Raw genomic sequence first — 18,803 nt, 5'->3', positions numbered from 1 at the left:
ACTTTTCTCCAGGATTTCCAGAATCAGATAGTGTATATATTAATGAAACACTGCTTAACAGAAATTTTGCACGCATAGCCCATTGTGTTTTGAAGACAGTTGCTGGGGAAAGTCCTATGAGTCATGCAGTGATATTTCCTTTTTAATTCAGCAAAATGAGAAAGGTAGATTGAGCAGCATCAGTTTCCCATCGTCTTCAGCCACCTCCTCTCCAAGGGTGTCACTTCTGCTGTAGAAAATTGTCAAAGCTACAGCAGGTGCACCCAGCCCAGTGCAGGCCCGGCCCCTGGATCTCGGGGACTTAGCACTTCTGGGGAAGCCAGACCCAGACAAGCCTCTGCACCTGCTGAGATGGGGAGCCCAGATGGTAGCCCCACTGACCCAGAGCTTAAACACTAGTCTCTTTACTCAGCCATCCCACCACCACCAGGCATACGTGTGTAAAGGCAGTTGCTCCACAGAAGGAAGCAGGAACTCACAGTCTCTGGGTCTTTTCTACTCAATCAGATTCAACATATTTCATGATGATCCAGACTCTGTGCACGGTGGTATGCTGGGCGCTGTGGGGACCACCGTGAGCACAACTGTACTTTGTAGAGGCTCAAGATTTTAGGGGAAAAGGTGAAAAGAAACACAGAAAGTGGGACCAGTTATATTTCCCAAGAGGGCTTTTTATGTCTTCCTTCTATCATTTGAATTTTCTGAAGCAGAAGAAAAGAGGAAAGGAGGAAGAAAGTGAGTAGAACAGAGGGAACAAAGCCGGTAGTCATTGGAGATCACCTAATTTGATGATTTGGGGTGTTTTTTAATAGTTAAATATGTTGTGTGTTATGTGTGTATATATATATACACACACACACATACTGGCTGCAACAGGGTCAGGGGCCTCTGCCCCACTCACTCGGCCCCCCTCACCCCTCTTAGATAACCCTATTTCTCTTCCCCAGGGTCCTCTTCAAACAGAGTTTGAAAACCCTGCCCTAGTCCCCGTCTCACTGTCTTTAACCTTTCTTGAAGCTGAGATTGGAGAGGCCTCAGACATGCATCAAACATCCCAAAGCCAGAGCCCAGAGCGGTCCTATTTACAAACTGGAACCGCAAGACTTTAAATGCACGCACAGTAAAATGATAACACAGCCTCACCTTGTCCATAACACCGGAAATAACTGCAGTCCTCCCCCTGAGTTTTCAAACTTGTTATAAATTGCTCAAGTGGAGAGCTGCTGGCCAGGTGAATTGTTCATTGTCCTTCCATTACTACCAGGTAGCCCTGCTGGTTTAGTTTGTTCACAGAAACACCTGCTCTCCTTGGACAGAATTAGTCTTGAGTTGTGCATTATTTTGACCCAAGGCCATTGCCCATTGCAAAAAGAAGAAATTGCAGTCCCCTCCTGTTGCAGCAGCTGAGGCCAAAACCTGCATCTCTTGATCCTGGAGTAGCAGCCATCACAGAGCCCCTTTAAACAGTACGAAAGTGCTCTCAGCCAGAAGTACACCCCCAGGCTGGCTTCTAAGACTGCTTTCACATTTATAGTATCAATGGTGGAGTTCACATTTTCAAAAGAGTTGGGAAAGCTGATGAACTAGCCTTTCAACATTAGTGTAGAAATATTACTTTAAGAATTTATGGTTCAGACTCCCTTCCAGAATCCCACCTCTGAATCTCAAGAGGAAAGTTTCAAATTGCCTACTTGTCACCATCAACTGGAATTCAGAAGCATGGCTCTGCCACCGTCCCCATCAGGCTCAAGGCTGCAAGAGGACATCAGGGTTCTCTTATTTTTTCTTATTTTGGGACACAGCCCAACCTCCTGTGGGCAGGCTCAGGTCTGGTCATCATTTCTCATGCAGGTTTTCTCCACTACATTCTTCTCTTTGGGCACCAGTCTCCTGGGTTGGAGGGTAAATGCTGTGGCTCAGATGGTAAAGAATCTGCCTGCAAAGCAGGAGTCGTGGGTTCGATCCCTGGGTGGGAAAGATTCCCTGGAGAAGGAAATGGCAACCCACTCCAGTATTCTTGCCTGGAGAATCCCATGGACAGAGGAGCATGGCGGGCTACAGTCCATGGGGTCACAAAAGAGTTAGACATGACTGAGTGACTAACACATATCTCCTGAGTTGAATCTTAAATACTATTTTATTCCAACCCCTTCAGAATTCTTAGTGCAGAAAGAGATTCAGCTCTGAGTTTTCGATGAAACAAAAAAGTCATAGAGCAGTTCAGTAGATATTTTGACCGTCTGTTGGGAGAAAAGCCCCATGGAACACAGAGGAATTAGACATGAATTCTGTTTCAAAGAGCTTACCGTCTAGAATGTTCTCCCAATTCTCCTGCTTAGTTATGCCTGTTAATAATATTGGACAACATCTCACCACTACATGGAGTAGATTTCTGGGAGACCTGAAGGAAAGAAATGACTTTCTCTCTCCTTCTGCTAGTACACTGGGGCTGATCTCTATGAATCCAGGGGAGAGAAGCAGGAACATTGAGTTGATTCTCCTGGAATCCAGAAAACGGCATTAGAGAACTGAAGTCGATTACAGAAGCCCAGGGGGCGCCCAAGAGGCTGCGACTTCTCCGCCAAGACTCAAAGAAAGCCCCGCTGGCCAGAAAGAAGCGTCTGGGCAGCTTGGTTCCGTGGTCTGATGGATGTCGATGAATGGAAAGATACAATGAGCTGTGTGTGAATGGTGCTGCCTTTATTTGTTTTGCAGACTAATCCAGGCCTCCGCAGCCGCATACTTATGGCAAAGCCTTGGTAAATCCCTGGATTCTCTGGTCCTCCTCCTGAATAGCGAGAGGCGTCACGGGCCGGTCCCTGCACCCACAGCACACGCAGCGTCTTGATAGTTTTGAGAAGCTGGCGGGGCAGAGCCTTCCTTCCTGTCTTCAATGCCTTCATCTGACTTGGCTTCTCCCCACAGCACCACGCCCCCCCCCCCCCCCCCACTGTTGGCTGTTTGAGCAGAACACGCACAAGGGTTTCATCTGTCCCCCTTCGCTCCCTCCTAACATCTCAAATGTGGAGTGAGAAAAAAGCCTCCTCGGTTTTCATACCAAGCCCATTTGGGTCCAAAATCCTGACTTCTCTATTTCCCCCAACTCTTTCCTTCATCTCTAGTTCCTTGCTCCTTAGAAATTAGTGATCTAGCAATGCAGGCATCATGTGAATGTATCTGTGGACCCTTCTGAGAAATTCCGGAGTATTCGTGTAGAAGGCATTGAATTCCCTGAGCATGCAAGCCAGGCTGTAATATTATAAAGGTCCATTGGGAAAAGGCAATCTTTTCAGGCCCCCTGAGACTATCCTTTGGGTCCTGAATGGGCCATTTGTTGCCACCCTAAAGAGATGAGACAGTTTCCAAAGTATTAACCACACATGCATACCATGGATCCCATTTGTTTGGAAGAAAAATACTCCTGGTCCAATTTGTCTTTAAAAGCAAAGCCAGTGGACTTCCCTGGTGGTCCAGTGGTTAAGACTCTGCACTTCCAATGCAGGAGGGTGCAGGTTCGATCCCTGGTTGGTGAGCTAAGATCCCCCATGCCATACAGCATGACCAAAAAAAAAAAAAGCAAAGTCAAGAGGACAAGCATTGCTAAACCTGTTTGTAAGTGGGAAACTGAGAACATGGGAAGACTCTCAGACTTGTTCAAGGCTGCACCAGAAGTAGATGGCAAAGCAAGGACAGAACCCAGAGGGATGGTTCCCAAAACTTTAGTCATCCAAGACTTCTTTAATTATACCCATGACTATTGTAGAGCTTGTATTTAAATCAGCTGTGTCTTCCTCCCCCCAAACCCCTATATATATGAATTATTATCCATATATCTGTCTTTGATTAATTAATGGCATATAAACTTACCAGCCAGTGCTTTTTGATGAGAACAAACAGTTCTAAACCAAGTTGTTCTGCTTCTAGGCAGCAACTATGAAAAGTGGCAGTTTCATGAAACTAAGCAGCCTTTCTCTGGACAAACACACCCTGTTTCTTCAGCTCTTTGAAATACTGAGAAATCAGTCATAGACATCAGGCACCCCTTTTTGAAGTCTCTGATTCCCAAGTACCTCTGATTCCCATCTACAGATCAGGACCTACTTGCCATGGAAATGCCAGAGAACCAGAATCCCCCTGGGGGCTTGTCCAAACACAGACCCTCTGTCCCTCCGCCTCTCACCCAAGCTTTGGATTCTGTATGTCTGGGTGGGGCCTGAAAATTGGTACTGTTGGCAGGTTTCCAGATGATGCCAAAGATGCTGGTCCAGGGCCACACTTTGGGAACCACTGTCCCAGCTGCTGCCCCAGAACACCGGCTCTTGGATGCAGCCTCTTGGTCCTGACCTGTACACCAGAGGAGGAGCTGTGTTCTCCCCTCCAAGCGGGAGGGGAGAAGGCAGGCTCCGCCTCCACCATCAGAACTGCCACCAGCCCCAGGCTTCTTTCCCTAACAGATTGACAACGGCCCTCCAGAGTGTTTTCTCTTTTTTCTGGGTCCCTGTTGGAGGCAGGAGGTTAGAAGCAGGGGGCCACCGCAGGAGGTCTGTTCTTATCTTGGGATCTTTTCCTGAGCTCTAAGTAAGCAAATGTTTATACACACAGCTGACCCAAATTAGCTGGAGCTGCACAGACAGAAATAGGAATAGCCCCTGACTAAACTCCTCATCGAGAACATGAATTCCCCTGTGAGAAGCGATTCATCTTCTTCCCAGGGGATGAGCGAGACGTGTGGCTGACTGAATTTACAACCGTATTTTAATTTGGAATCACATTGACTTATTTTTTTTTTTTATTTAGCAATCCAAATTCCTTTTTCAATCCTAAATGTCAATGTCCCTTAAATACAAAATGTTGCCATTTGATACTCCCAGGGCTGTCAGCAGAGGGGGTCCTTCGTGGATTTTCCAAAAAGTCAATGTGGTACGCAGGAATGCAGTTTCACTTTCTTTGGCCCTTGGGGGGAGGGGCTGAAACCCTCTTTTCTCTGGAATCCCAGAAAAGATACATGTCACAGAGGCCATGGCAGGCCAACCCAGTGCCCCATGTAACATCCTTTAAGTCCTGGAAAGAAGAGCGTGGGGTACAACCCAGTGTGTGAATCTTTTTAGCTTCCTTCCCAAGTCCTTGCTGAATGGTCATAGCCTCTCCCACCCTGTGGCAGAAGGTTCCAGAAGACCACTGTGGGCCTGGCATCAGAGAACTGGACTATTCAGTCATTTCACAGGGGAATTGTTACCTCCAAAGAGTGATGAATTGTAACTCTGCAGGCTAAGATACAGGAAATACAGCATTTTGTGGAAGAGTTAATAAGCTCCACTAATAAGAATTGAAAAGCCTCAGGGATAAGAGAAGCAGATAAATTCCCCCTAAACCCTAAGCCCAATTAAAACCAATTGAGTTTGGAATGTAAGAGCCATCTCAAGATAGATTCATGCTGTCCCCTTAGGGTTGCTTCTTAAGGAAAAAGTTATGTCACTCTTTTTAATGACTTAGTAAGGAAGGCCACACTAAAATCAATTCCTTTTCTGGATTATGGAAGGGATTAAGCCACATCAGTATATAATACCTAGGTGACCACCAGACTGTTGGACAGAGGTGAAGCCCCATGGGTTCAGATGGTACAGACTCACCAGGACCCAGTGGCCCTCAAGCAGATTTGTAGGATCTGGTTGCCTGGGGAAATAGCAGATGGTTTTGGAACTCCACCAGTGTAAATTGCAGCTGTGATCAAAGGCAAATAAAGACAAGCCTCCTGACTCAGGATGGGGGTCAGACCCAAGTCAGAGAAACTATGAGCAATGCAGCAGACTGGCACATTTTTCCAGAGCCACTGAGTCAGGGGACAGGGGAGGGGAAAGAGGCCATTGAAAAGGGCAGAGTTGGCAGAGAGGTTCCTTTTAAGAGTGAAAAGCAGCAAAGAGAAACTGGAGGTGTTAGATTGATGGGAGATGTGGTGGTCAAGCAACAATTTATTTTTTTTTCTCCTATAAAAAGGAAGCCCCTTAGTCTCTGGTCAAATTGAGGAGAAAAGGACTTGTCCAGTCTCCTTGGCACAAGGCAGCCAGCTGGGACCAGTCTGCCTGTTCCTTTGGTCAACTCTGCAGTAGTTTGGGTGAGACAGGAAAGTCTAGAGAGAGATGCCTCAGTAGCTCCTCAAGCTCCCCAAGCAATATCCAAGGATAATGGGCTTGACCAGCTGCCAGGACCCAGAGTGGAGTCTCCCTTCTCTCCAACAAGCCCGTCCAAGAGCTGGGCTCACATGAGGCATGGATTTGAGGCTGAATGAGACACACACACTCACACGCATGCACGTGCTCACACATTCACACACAAGTGCCCATCTGGTTAGATATCCAATTTTGTTGTTGTTGTTGTTTATGCCAGTCAGTTTGGAGGACTGTTTCCTTGACTGCAGCTTGTAAGTTGACATCTGTTGAAGTAATATTAGAATTCTGGATCACGTGATCCACCCACTTGTTCAGACCTCCAGTCCAGGAGGATATTTGATGCAATTCTGCAACCGCTGATCAACCTCATCACTTCTGATGAAAAGTTACTGTTTATGGCTCTGGGTTGTGATTGTTCCAGGGGATCAGGAAAGGCAATGAAAAGGCAGATTTTTGCAAAAGCAAAGCCAAAAGTTCATCCCCGTGAGGCATTGCTGGGAATTGGTAGGAGGAGAAGCCGTGGGGTCGTGGAGAGAAGGAGGCTGGCGTCCGGTCCAGGTCGTTCCTGGCTGCTGTGGACTGTGATGGCCCAGTGCCCGTGTCTCCTGGGCCTCAGTGTTTTGAGCATCACAGCTGAAGAGAAGTTAGATGGTCAGAGGACCTCGGCTCCTAGCCCTACCAGTGTGACCCTGGGCAAGTCAATCCCATTCCAGGGGCCTTAAGTTTCCCCATTATTTTACCATCTCCAAGGTCCCTTCCAGCCCTCAAAGTCTCATTCCGTGCTTCTCTCTCAACACCCTTTGGTTGCATGTTCTTGCCCGACCAGCCACCTCCCTGACCCAAAACGACAAGTCGCCTCCCACAACATGGATCACAGCCCTTCCACTGACCTTGACCTCCACCCAGACTTCTGCACTCAAGGGCAGGGCAAAGTCAAAGAGAGTGGTGGTCACCCCAGTCTCCCCATCTCCCTAAAACTAGAGCATCGCCTGTCCCCGCCCCTGGGCCTGCCCCTCTTCGGAATCTTGGAATGCCCCGTCTCTGCCACTCCTTTTCCTATCGCGTATTCTGCCCCCGCTGCTCCTCCTGTTTGAGGCTGACGTCCACCTTTCTCTGTGTCCTCCGGCCTCGGGGAAGCTGGTGACCTCCAGGCCTTCCTTCTTCAACTGCTTGTGGCCTGAAGAAGGCGATCACCTCCCCTCCGCCCCCGTGCACAGCTCAGCAAGCACACCGGCAAACGCCGCCGCGCTGCTCCAGGCCCCAAGGTCCCCTGCTCACGTCTGTATCTTTCTGTTTCAGCCCTGAAAAGCCCACCTGAATTCCATGAACAAAGAAAACGTTTGGATAGTGACAAGGTAACTTTCTGCAAACCTCCCATCTTTCTGATCTCAGACTCCAGGCTATGGATCTCCAGGTGCTGCTGCTGCTGCTGCTGCTAAGTCACTTCAGTCGTGTCCAACTCTGTGCGACCCCATAGACGGTGGCCCACCAGGCTCCCCCATCCCTGGGATTCTCCAGGCAAGAACACTGGAGTGGGTTGCCATTTCCTTCTCCAATGCATGAAAGTGAAAAGTGAAAGTGAAGTCGCTCGGTCCTGTCCGACTCTTAGCGATCCCATGGACTGCAGCCTACCAGGCTCCTCCGTCCATGGGATTTTCCAGGCAAGAGTACTGGAGTGGGGTGCCATTGCCTTCTCCGCTCCAGGTGCTAAGTTTGGGCAAATTTCTCCTACAATTGGCTGGTCCCCTCCCCCCACACTGTGTGGCATCTTCCTCCTAGGCTCTGAAAACTGTGGAAATAGGATCAATGATGTTGGATTTGAAACTGCTATTGGTGAGCTTTAAAAAAAAAGTTGTCCCCAGTCTTTCTGATGTCAGTAGAGGCATCCCTACAAGGAGTTTTCAGAGACATGAAATGAGGTAGATAAGGTGGGTTGGCAAGCTGGCCTCTCTTTCATGACAGGCGTTTCTCAGTGATGAACAGATGATTTTAAATCCAATTCAGTGGTAGGGTAAGACCTGCAGATACGTGGCTTATTTAATGCTATTTAAAGGTGAAGAGGTTTCCCTGGTGGCTCAGTAACAAAGAATCCGCCTGCCAATGCAGGAGATGCAGGCTCAATCCTTGGGTTGGGAAGATCCCCTGGAGAAGGAAATGGCAACCCACTCCAGCATTCTTGCCTGGAGAATCCCATGGTCAGAGGAGCCTGGCGGGCTACAGTCCGTGGGGTCGAATAAGTTGGACACGACTGAGTGACTAAACAAAAATGGAAGGCTGAAGGAATTCTGTTTATTTCTCTTTCTTTTAGCATTTGAGGGGGGAAATTAGCATGTATTCTCTACCTTCAGAGCAAGCCTCTGCAATTGAATTTATCAATACCGTAAGTGCTAATTAGGGAGCATCAGCAGCGCACCTAGAAGGAAGGCCAGCAAGTTCCTTCTCCTGGGAGGCCACTGCTAGAGAATCCTAGCCGCTAGCGAGAGGGTAGGGGAGCAGGGAAGAGGGGCGGAGCTCCAGGACTCCCTAGGGCTGCTCATGGGAGGCTGTGCTTCCTGCTGCCTGGAGAATAACTGCCTTTCATCAGAACTGGAGTGAGCCCCAGACCCCTCTTCAGGGGGCCAATACACTGAGATCAGAACCCAGAAATGAGGGCCCTGAAGTTCGGTTATGGCTCTTCCACAGCCCACACCGTCTCTGCAGACAACTCCACCATCAAAAAAACTTTGCTGCTGCTGCGAAGTCGCTTCAGTCGTGTCCGACTCTGTGCGACCCCACAGACAGCAGCCCAACCAGGTTTCCCCGTCCCTGGGATTCTCCAGGCAAGAACACTGAAGTGGGTTGCCATTTCTTTCTCCAATGCATGAAAGTGAAGAGTGAAAGTGAAATCACTCAGTCATGTCCGACTCTTAGCGACCCCATGGACTGCAGCCTACCAGGCTCCTGCGTCCATGGGATTCTCCAGGCAAGAGTACTGGAGTGGGGTGCCTTTGCCTTTAAGACTCAATAAATACTACGTCTGTAAGTGTCCTTGCAGCGTTGATGTGGGTCTCAATCTGCAGGATTCTCATTTTCACATCCTGAGAGAAAACTCAAGGGAAAAACAGGAGGAGGGCATGTGTTGTCATGTTATCCTGGATGGAATGAGGTTACATTTCATCCCTGACTCTAGTTAATTTGTGACTCCTTTACAAAATAAGATCGGCTATTATATAAGCAGCATGATGATATCAGTTTTATTAGTATTTTATGAATAGGTACCTGTCTGCCCTTTAAGTTTGGAGCGCTGAGATGGACCAAAGCTTTTGACCTCTTTATCTTATTTCTCCATCCTGAAATTACTAGAGAGGTTTTACTAGATGAGTCCTCCTTCATCAGAATGTAGAACAGGGATATTTGCATGTTTCATTTGTAAGAAAGTAATGCTTTTTTCCTTTTGAGAGAAAAGGGATTTCTTTTAAAGTTAAAATTAGATGATTCAGCTGTATGATACTGAGAGTGGAATTGATTCCATGTTTGTGTCCAACAGGCTGAAGACACCCTGAAGCGCAAGGCAAGAAGCAGGTCCGACCGTGCAGCCGTGGTGAAAATGCACATACTCCAAGGTAAGGCTGCTCGAGATCATTAAAGCAGTACCGTCAGTGAGAGGGAACACGGACCATCACTCCAAAGAACCATCAAGGTTCTTTGTCTCTGCACAGTGGCTGAGTCCACTTAGAAAGGAGCCACTTCCATTCCCAAGTGGTTTTTGAGCTGTCACCTAGTCATCTGAGGCCATGTTGATGGTCAAATCGAGAAGCCATATGGTGGCCCAGAAGGTACCACACTTGGGGTCCAATCTGAGCTGCACCACTGCTCAGCTTTCTCTGAGCACACAGGGCATGTCCAACATATATCAACTTCCTTTAAAATGTCCATCCTTCATACCAGTAATAAATGTTTAGTTTCGAAAGGGTTTCCCTGGTGGCTCAGCAGTAAAGAATCTGCCTGCAAAGCAGGAGTCTCAGGTTCGATCCCTGGGTTGGGAAGATCCCCTGGAGGAGGGCATGGCAACCCACTCCAGTATTCGTGCTTGGAGAATCCCATGGATAGAGGAGTCTGGCAGGCTACAGTCCACGGGGTCACAAAAGAGTTGGACACAACTGAAGCAACTGAGCATGCAAGGCTTACAAAATGATGTTTACTGAGGAGACCAGAAAACAAAACTATATTCACAGTTGAATTCAGGAAAGCAAAGTATATACATAAATTGTATTTATAGTCAGATTCTATGATGAAAAGACAAAGACCTAACAATAAATACTGTGTAAGTAATTAAGAAATACACCCAATTATTAAAAACAGTAGATTCTAAGTGGAGGAGGTTTCCCAATGCTTTCATTTCTTTTGCATAATTTTTTTAACATTTTCTACACTTACAGCAATATATATGTATAAGAATACATAATCAAAAAAGGAATGTTATCTGTTACATCATTACCATCTTGAATTAAAATATCAGGCTGTAAACCCCGAGAATCAGACGCAACTGAGCAACCGAGCACACACACACACATGAATAGAACAGTGGTACTATGAGGTCTGGAAAGATCTCACCTTCTAAATTTTCAGAGTTGAGCAGAAAGCGGCAAACTCTCATGGAACCCTAACTTCCGGTTCTGCCTTATTGCAACAACTGGCTTTCAAGACTCTCTTCCATGTTCTTGCACAGAAATAAGTCAGGGCCTCGCCCAGAGAGGAATAAAGAGTGATTTAGAGCTTGTCAGTAACCGTTCTCACCCTCCCAGTGGTGAGAAGCTGAGCTGCCTGTTGGATATATTCTTTTTTTAAATCCCTGTTTAATTAAATAACCATTTCCCTCCAAAATTGTTTCTCTTTTACAACCAGATCAGGACATTTGAATCAGTTAGTATCACAACCTCAACAGGTCTGAAACCCTTAAGAAGTCATGCTATCACAATTATTACAATTGAATCGGATTGTTAGGTCCCTTCAGTTGTGTCTGACTCTTTTGCAACCCCAAGGACTGTAGCCCGCCAGGCTGTCTATCCATGGGATTTCCCAGGCAAGAATACTGGAATGGGTTGCCATTTCCTTCTCCAGGGGCTTCCCGACCCAGGGATCAAACCTGCGTCTCCTGCATCTCCTATATTGCAGGCAAATTTTTTACCGCTGAGCCACAGGGAAGCCCCAATTATAACAATAGATAATATTTACTGCCAGCTCATCATGGGCCAGGTAGTACCCAGGTCTCCAGCATTTCAGGCAGATTCTTTACCAGCTGAGCCACCAGGGAAGCGCATACAGACTGGATGGGCATGCAAATGCTGTCATTTAAAGTCAGTAAACGAGGCAGGCCCTGTGGACTGTTTGCTTACAGAATCGACAAATCACACATATTTCTCCCGAAATCCTCACAAAGCCAGTTTGTCTAACGCTTCTATGCTCTTCAATTTGCCTTTATTTGGAACTGTCTAGTCTTTGCTGCTAATCCATGTGAAAGGAGGATGATTGCATCGAAAAATTATTAGGATGGCTGCGTACAATGTGTCAGAGTGTTTGGGTTACAGAAGCAAGAAACAGAATAAAAATAAAACCACAAAAATGATATTAAATTCTAGAGCCAATCTTCTTGATTTTAACCCCTCAGCTTCCACTGCAGAGAGATCGGTTCCAACTGCCCAGATGAAGCTGAAAAGAGCCCGTCTCGCAGATGACCTCAACGAAAAGATTGCTCTCCGGCCGGGGCCGCTGGAGCTGGTGGAGAAGAACATACTCCCTGTGGACTCTGCTGTGAAAGAGGCCATTAAAGGTAATTAGCTCCAATGGCAGGCTTCCTCCATGCTGGGATCTGAAGGCAGCCGTGGCTCTGAAGTGCTGGGGTCCTGGGGGTGAAGGCATCTCACTAAACAAGAGTCTATCCAGGGGTTACTGTCCCAAAATGTTCCCAGAAATCCCAGGAACAAGGAAGAAATTCCCAGCCACCCGCCTCCAACGTCAGGTTGACATAGACCAGGGTGGTTCTGGTCAAGCGGGTCAGAACATCTCTCCCGTGGGGATCCATCACTCCGGAGTCATGGTGCTCCTTGGTTCCCTCTTTTAAAGGGGTGCAGACTGGCAGAACTGAAAGAGCACTGGACCTGAGTGGGAAGAACTGGGCGCTAAGCCCAGTTTGGGCTCTGTGGGTTGAAAAGTGTTAGTCACTCAGTTGTGTCTGACTCTTTGCGGGCCCATGGACTGTAGCCCGCCAGGCTCCTCTGTCTAGAGAATTGTCCAGACAAGAATACTGGAGTGGATAGCCATTTCCTTCTCCAGGGGAATCTTCCCAACCCACAGATCAAACCCAGGTCTCCTACATTGCAAACAGATTCTTTACTGTCTGTGCTACCAGGGAAGCCCCCCACCACCACCAAAATATATATATATATATATACACAAAATATATCTTTAAAAAGCTGATCCTCTGTCACAAATATTACACATCCTTTTGTCAACAACATGTCCTTTACCTTTTTGTTTGTTTTGTTTCTGTCCTTTGTCTTTTGATTTTCTGTGTAGTGTATTTTACCTGTAGCACTTTTTAATTTCTGTATAGTTCAATCTCTTAATCTTTTTCTTTGAGTTTTTGGATGTTACTGCTTACTGAAAACACTTCTTACCTCAAGAATGGAGTTATTCACCTATTCTGTTTTCTAACATGTTTATACTTCATTTTTATATTTCAGTCTTTATGCTGAAATATAAAAGTAATTACACTTTTATATATGAGAGTGCATGGTTTAAGAGACAAGGTTTAGTTTTCTTTTTTCCACAATTTTAGTGGTTTGTTTTATAATGTGTCTTGATCTCTGTCTTCACAAGGTTTTTTACATTGGCCTGATTTTTCTCATGTTTCTTGGCTATTCTGTTAGTTTCTGGTTGGTGAAATTTAGGATCAGTTTGTTACATGCCAACTTCGATCCTGTTAGAATGTTGTTCGGGATTGCAGTGAATTTATGGGTTAAGTTATGGTGAATTCATATGTTTAAATTATATGAATTCTTCTGTGGCAAAAAGTATCTTTTTTCACCTACACAAGCCTCTTTTAAAAATTTCCCTTGGTAAGGTTTTCAAAAATAAATTCATATCAGTTATTGCTTGCGTATGGGAAACCTATTAATTTTGCACATTTATTCTGTAACTGGGGCACTTTGAAGATTTTCTTAATAGTTCCAGTAGTTTCTCATTTTTATCTTAAATTGTTTGGATATATAATCACATCATCTGCAAATAATGAAGATGTGCCTTCTGGTTTGTTTCTCCTTTCTGTCTGGAAACACTGGCTGGTTGTTGAAAAGAAACATCATGGAATTATTAGTAAATTGCAAAATATCATTTTAAGTTACATGCAGTATATTCATAGCACAAATTATATGTAATTTTGTGTATTTTATTTATAAATTACCTGTTTGTATTTGTAAATTATATATAAATGATAACAATAGACTATATTATACAAGTCTAATAATATATATATTTTATTATACATAAAATATACAGGTGTGTATCTAACCTATAAAATTATATGTATGAATTATATAAAGCACATATAATTTATATATTTACATTATGTGGCTTTATTATATAATTTAATAACTATTGATATATTACATAGAAGAAAATTATTATTATTGCTATATTGCCGGTGGTTCAAAAACAGTATTATAATGTTATATATTGGACTGGCCAAAAAGTTAGTCCAGTTTTATTTGTGATGTTGGTGATAACAATTTTGTTTGATTCAGTCTTCCTTGGGAATTTCTCTAGTCATTCACCTCTAAATATGATACTGCCTTTTGCTATAAACAGGTATTCTAAGGAAGTGTTTGTTCTATTCCATTATTAAGAGTAGCTTGCAAGATGGATGCTTAGTTTTTAAAATGCTTTCCACGTTCATGAAAAGATGACCATTTGAGTTTCTTTCTGTCTCCTAGGAATGTGGTACTACTGTCTTTCTTAATCATCCTTGTATTTCTGGAAATAAATCCTACATGGATATTTCCCCCCTAGAAATTTTGAGAATTTTACATCTCTTTTGTTATTAGTTGGGATAACAGAAGCTGCTAACCAAACCACAAAATTTCAGCTGCTTAACAGACATTTATTTCTTATTTATAAATGGTCCAGAGAGGGTTTTATTCTATGGCAAACGTTTCAGGCACACAGACTCCTTTGGTCTTGCTGCTCCATCATCCCCTAGCACAAAGGCGGCAAACTTAAAGAGCTAGAGAGTAAGCAAGCTCTCCAAGCTGTCACAACGACTCAGCTCAGCCATCATCGTGGAAGAGGAGCCACAGGCGATACAGAAACAAATGGGCATGGCTGTGTTCCAATAAAACTTTATTTACAAAAACAGACAGCAGGCTCACCAGCTATAAATTTGCCAACCTGTGCCCTGCAGCCTTATCATCCTCCAAAATCTAGCCAGGGAAGAGGAAAGGAAGGAACAGCAATTTCACAGGAATATCTCTATACTGTGGAAGAGGGAGGGGGGTATAAATTTTAATGACTAGCTTTTGGTCAAGAGCCTGAACAAGAGCCATGCTGTGGGCACAGAAAAAAAGAGCATCTGAGAAGTACTTGATATGCATTATTAGATAGTGGTAGAATGTGTCAGTGTGGATAAAAGGAAGAGTCACAGATGACCAACCTTGGTTCCCCTGCTGGTCAGCTAGTTAAATGGCAGCCATGTATCAAGATGTGGACTGTGAGCAGAGGGGCAGATCAGGGGAGAGATGATGAATTCCTGTTTCATGTTAGAGCTGAGGGGTCCACAGGAACTCCAGAGGCAGGGGTTCAGTAAGCAGGGCTTTCAACCAAACTAGACTGCAGAAGAAAGTCTTGGTCTAGAGCTACAGACTTAGAAGACTATGGAAACTTAAACCGATGGACTTGCTAAGAGATCCCTTTCACATATTCATTTCTTCATTTAATGTTTATGGAGCATCTTCTGTGTGGCAGGCACTGTTCAAGCATCTGTGACATATCAATGAACAAAACCTACAAAAATGTCTGCTCTAGCAGAGCTTATATTCTAGCACAGGAGACACAGATGATCAGCAAAACCCGTGAATGATTATATATCCTAATAAAAAGTGATAAATGGTGTGAAAATAGAAGTTGTGCAGGGTACAGAGTGCCCAGTAGAGGGTGGTTGGGGGGATGGAAGGAAGTATAAAAAGCAAAGAGAATAATGTATAAACAGAGGTAGGGATCTGTGAAGAATAAAGAGAAGGAAAAGCTAGAGAAAAGGTTGGCGGAGGTTGACCTCATCCAGGGAACCCCCATGCGTCAGCCTGTTTAGCAGCAATCTTTCAACGTGCGTGAATTTCTACCAGCAAGGTAGTGGCATCTTCAGTTCAGTCTCTCAGTCACGTCCAACTCTTTGCAACCCCATGGACTGCAGCATGCCAGGCTTCCCTATCCATCACCAACTCCCGGAGCTTACTCAAACTCATGTCCATTGAGTTGGTGACGCCATCCAACCATCTCATCCTCTGTCATCCCCTTCTCCTCCCACCTTCAATCTTTCCCAGCATCAGGGTCTTTTCAAATGAGTGGCATCTTATGACATGTCATCTATCTTATGACATGTCATAGAGACAGAGGAAGCTTCTCAGAGACCAGCTGTAGAAATAGCCCTCTGAGTAACCCTTCCAATGGCACTGGTGATCCCCACCCCTCTCCTGGCTGTCACTTCTCTGGATCTCATCTTCCACCCTCAGCAAAGCAGCAACTCAGGGTGGTGGTTTTCTGTGTATTGTTCTCCTGGCCTCTGTGTATATTCCCTCCTTGGTCCACGCGCCGTTCCAGATGTGTTTACATTTTCCAGCACCCTCCGCAGCTGTGCGTCTGTGTTTCTGCCAATCCCAGAGCGAAACTCTCACTGTCTTCCTCCCCGTCCCCCCGCCCAGGTTTTATTCAAGACCAATTTTTCTTCAACACGAAGATGAAATAAACTAGAACATCTCGCAAGGAGGCTGTTGACAGAGAACCAGCCCCCACTGCGGGGTTTTTCTTCTCCTTGGCAGATGTCCCCACCCTTACCCTCAGCTGAGTGACTGTAGCAAATCTTTCCCCCACACCTGCCTCTCCTTCGGGGTGCCAGCCAACCTTCACTCTTCCAGCCTGCAGGTTTATTCTCTGAGTCAGGTAGAAGTTTACAGATTCCAGCTGGAGGAAACTTAGGCTTGTGTGGGCTACAGTGATATGATGTGAAAGAAAAGGGGGCTTGTTTTTTAGGTTCTTTTTTGTTTTGGTTTTCATTTATTTTTAGTTGGAGGATAATTGCTTTACAATACTGTATTGTTGTCTGCCATGCATCAATGTGAATCAGCCAAAGGTACACCTATGTCCCCCGATCCTTGAACCCTCCTCCCACCTCCTTCCCTATCCCACCCCTCTAGGTTGTCACAGAGCACCAGCTTTGGGCTCCCTGCATCACACAGCAAATTCCCACTGGCTGTCTATTTTACATATGGTAATGTGTATGTTTCCGTGCTGCTCTCTCAATTCGTCCCTCCCTCTCCTTCCCCCACTGTGTCCACAAGTCTGTTTTCTATGTCTATGTCTCCTTTGCTGCCCTGCAGATAAGTTCATCAGTACCATCCTTCTAGATCCACATATATGCATTAGTATACAATATTTGTTTTTCTCTTTCTGACTTACTTCACTGTATGCAATTGGTTCTAGGTTCATCTACCTCATTAGAACTGACTCAAATGTGTTCCTTTTGTATGGTGCAGTAATATTCCATTGTATATATGCACTACAGCTTCTTTATCCATTCATCTGTTGATGGACATCTAGGCTGCTTCCATGTCCTAGCTATGGTAAATACCAGGTTTTCTGGTTTTACTGACTCGGGGGTGCCTTGTGGCTACATCTCACAGCCTACACCTGTTTTCCTGTTTCTCCTACTTAGAAAACCACCAACAGCCTCTCTCTCTCTCAGGCCAGAACACTGAATGTAACAAATGCCATGAGAGAGGGATACCGTGCGAGACCAGAAGCTGTGCATTGGAGTTGAGCCTGGCTTTGTTCTGCTTGTGTGTGGTCATCGGCACTTCACACTCTCAGTTTGGAGAGCTCTCCTCCGAGCTGGTTAATCCTCTCTTTGGTCATCCGAGTATCTCCTTCACTGCCAGGAGCATCCCTTAGCTACCAAGGAAGCTGTTATTGTCCAGAGGCCTGGCTTCTGCTTGAGGAAAGGAGAACCCCGGCTGGCTTTCCCAGCTATTTAGACAATAAAAGGGTCCTGGTGTCCTGCTCCAGGGGGCAAGCTCCTGCACCCTAAAGTGTCCTTCTCTTTTCCTCGGATTGAGCCAGGCTTCCTACCTGAATGCCTGAATTTGTTTTTTCAGCTCCTTTTAAAAAAAGTGAACCCACAATTCAGAATGAAAAGAAAGTGAAAGTCACTCAGGCAGTTGTGCCTGACTCTTTGCGACCCCATGCATGGACTGTAGCCCCCCAGGCTCCTCTGTCCATGGGATTCTCCAGGCACGAATACTGGAGTGGGTAGCCATTCTTTTCTCCAGGGGATTTTCCTGACCCAGGGATTGAACCTGGGTCTCCTGTATTGCAGGTGGATTCTTTCCTGATTGGAGCCACCAGTGAAGCCTGATTCAGAATATACAGCCCCGTTTTCAAAGATGAAGTCATTCTTTCTATCACTGTAACCTTTCAACACAGGAAGCAACATTTCTGTCCCTGGGGGATGGCCCAGAAACCATCCACTTACAAGTGTCATGTACATTTTTCTAAAAGACCCTACGATAGTCTTAGCTCACTTATAACCCCAAGGCTAAGACTTTATACTAAAACAAAACAAAAATTCTTGTTTACTAGGAATCCAGCCATCCTTCAGCCTCTCTAGAAGTCTCAACACTCTCTAATCGTCCATTTTGAAGGCAAATAGACACCAACCATGGCCCTTAAACCAGATGGCGGGGTCATTTGCTTTGGCATAACTTTCTCATGACCAGAATCTATCATTCCATAATGAGAAAGGATTTCCAAAGTGCAAATGATCCTTGAGGGAAAGAAACATGTAATAAATACTTTTCTGAGGAAGATTCTAGAAAAGGTGGTGGGAAAAGAGAACCAGGAAGCCAGTAGCTTTGGGGGTCGGGAATGTCAAGGAGGAAAGTTCAGGTGCTCTAAGATGACGCTAATGTATCTTTACCCACCTAACAATATTCTTTGTTCCTGGAGAATTGGTTTCAATGGTCAATACAGGACAAGCGCTGATGCAGCTTAACTGTTTTTCCCAACTCCTGTAGTCCTTAGCATCAGGGTCTGTCTAGAGACTTAAAGTCAGTTTCCTTTTTTTTTCTTTTTAAACTTTTTATTTTGTATTGGAATATAGCCAATTAACAATGTTATAATAGTTTCAGGTAGACAGCAAAGGGATTCAGCAATACATATAAATGAATGAATATGTACACTGTAATATGTATATACGTAAACAGTCAGACACAACTGAGTGACTAGGCACAGCACAGCACATAGAAAGGACGGTGTTAGTCGCTCAGCCTCATCCTACTCCTTGCAACCCCATGCACTGTCGGCTGCCAGGGTCCTCTCTCCATGGGTTTTCCT

The 18,803-nt window shown here is 45.3% G+C and overlaps 1 protein-coding gene across 7 annotated transcripts in view; it reads left to right on the top strand.

The window, feature by feature from the left end:
- The window catches only part of MYOCD (myocardin), a 90,373-nt gene that overhangs the window by 34,265 nt on the left and 37,305 nt on the right, over positions 1-18,803 (top strand). For 4 of the 7 annotated variants that reach the window (XM_044939247.2, XM_006054524.4, XM_006054523.4 and 1 more), the window contains exons 3-5: positions 7,467-7,522; positions 9,694-9,769; positions 11,815-11,976. In XM_044939247.2, the coding sequence (XP_044795182.2) occupies positions 9,754-9,769; positions 11,815-11,976 (178 nt within the window). In that variant the 5' untranslated portion in view covers positions 7,467-7,522; positions 9,694-9,753. Of the gene's footprint in view, positions 1-2,715; positions 2,760-7,466; positions 7,523-9,693; positions 9,770-11,814; positions 11,977-18,803 lie in introns of all 7 variants that reach the window. The other 3 variants (XM_044939246.2, XM_006054525.4, XM_044939245.2) reach the window with 2 other exon arrangements.

This window comes from Bubalus bubalis, chromosome 3 (assembly GCF_019923935.1).
Source record: "Bubalus bubalis isolate 160015118507 breed Murrah chromosome 3, NDDB_SH_1, whole genome shotgun sequence".
In the NCBI taxonomy this organism is placed as follows: domain Eukaryota; kingdom Metazoa; phylum Chordata; class Mammalia; order Artiodactyla; family Bovidae; genus Bubalus; species Bubalus bubalis.
This window is presented reverse-complemented; position numbering and strand designations above follow the sequence as displayed.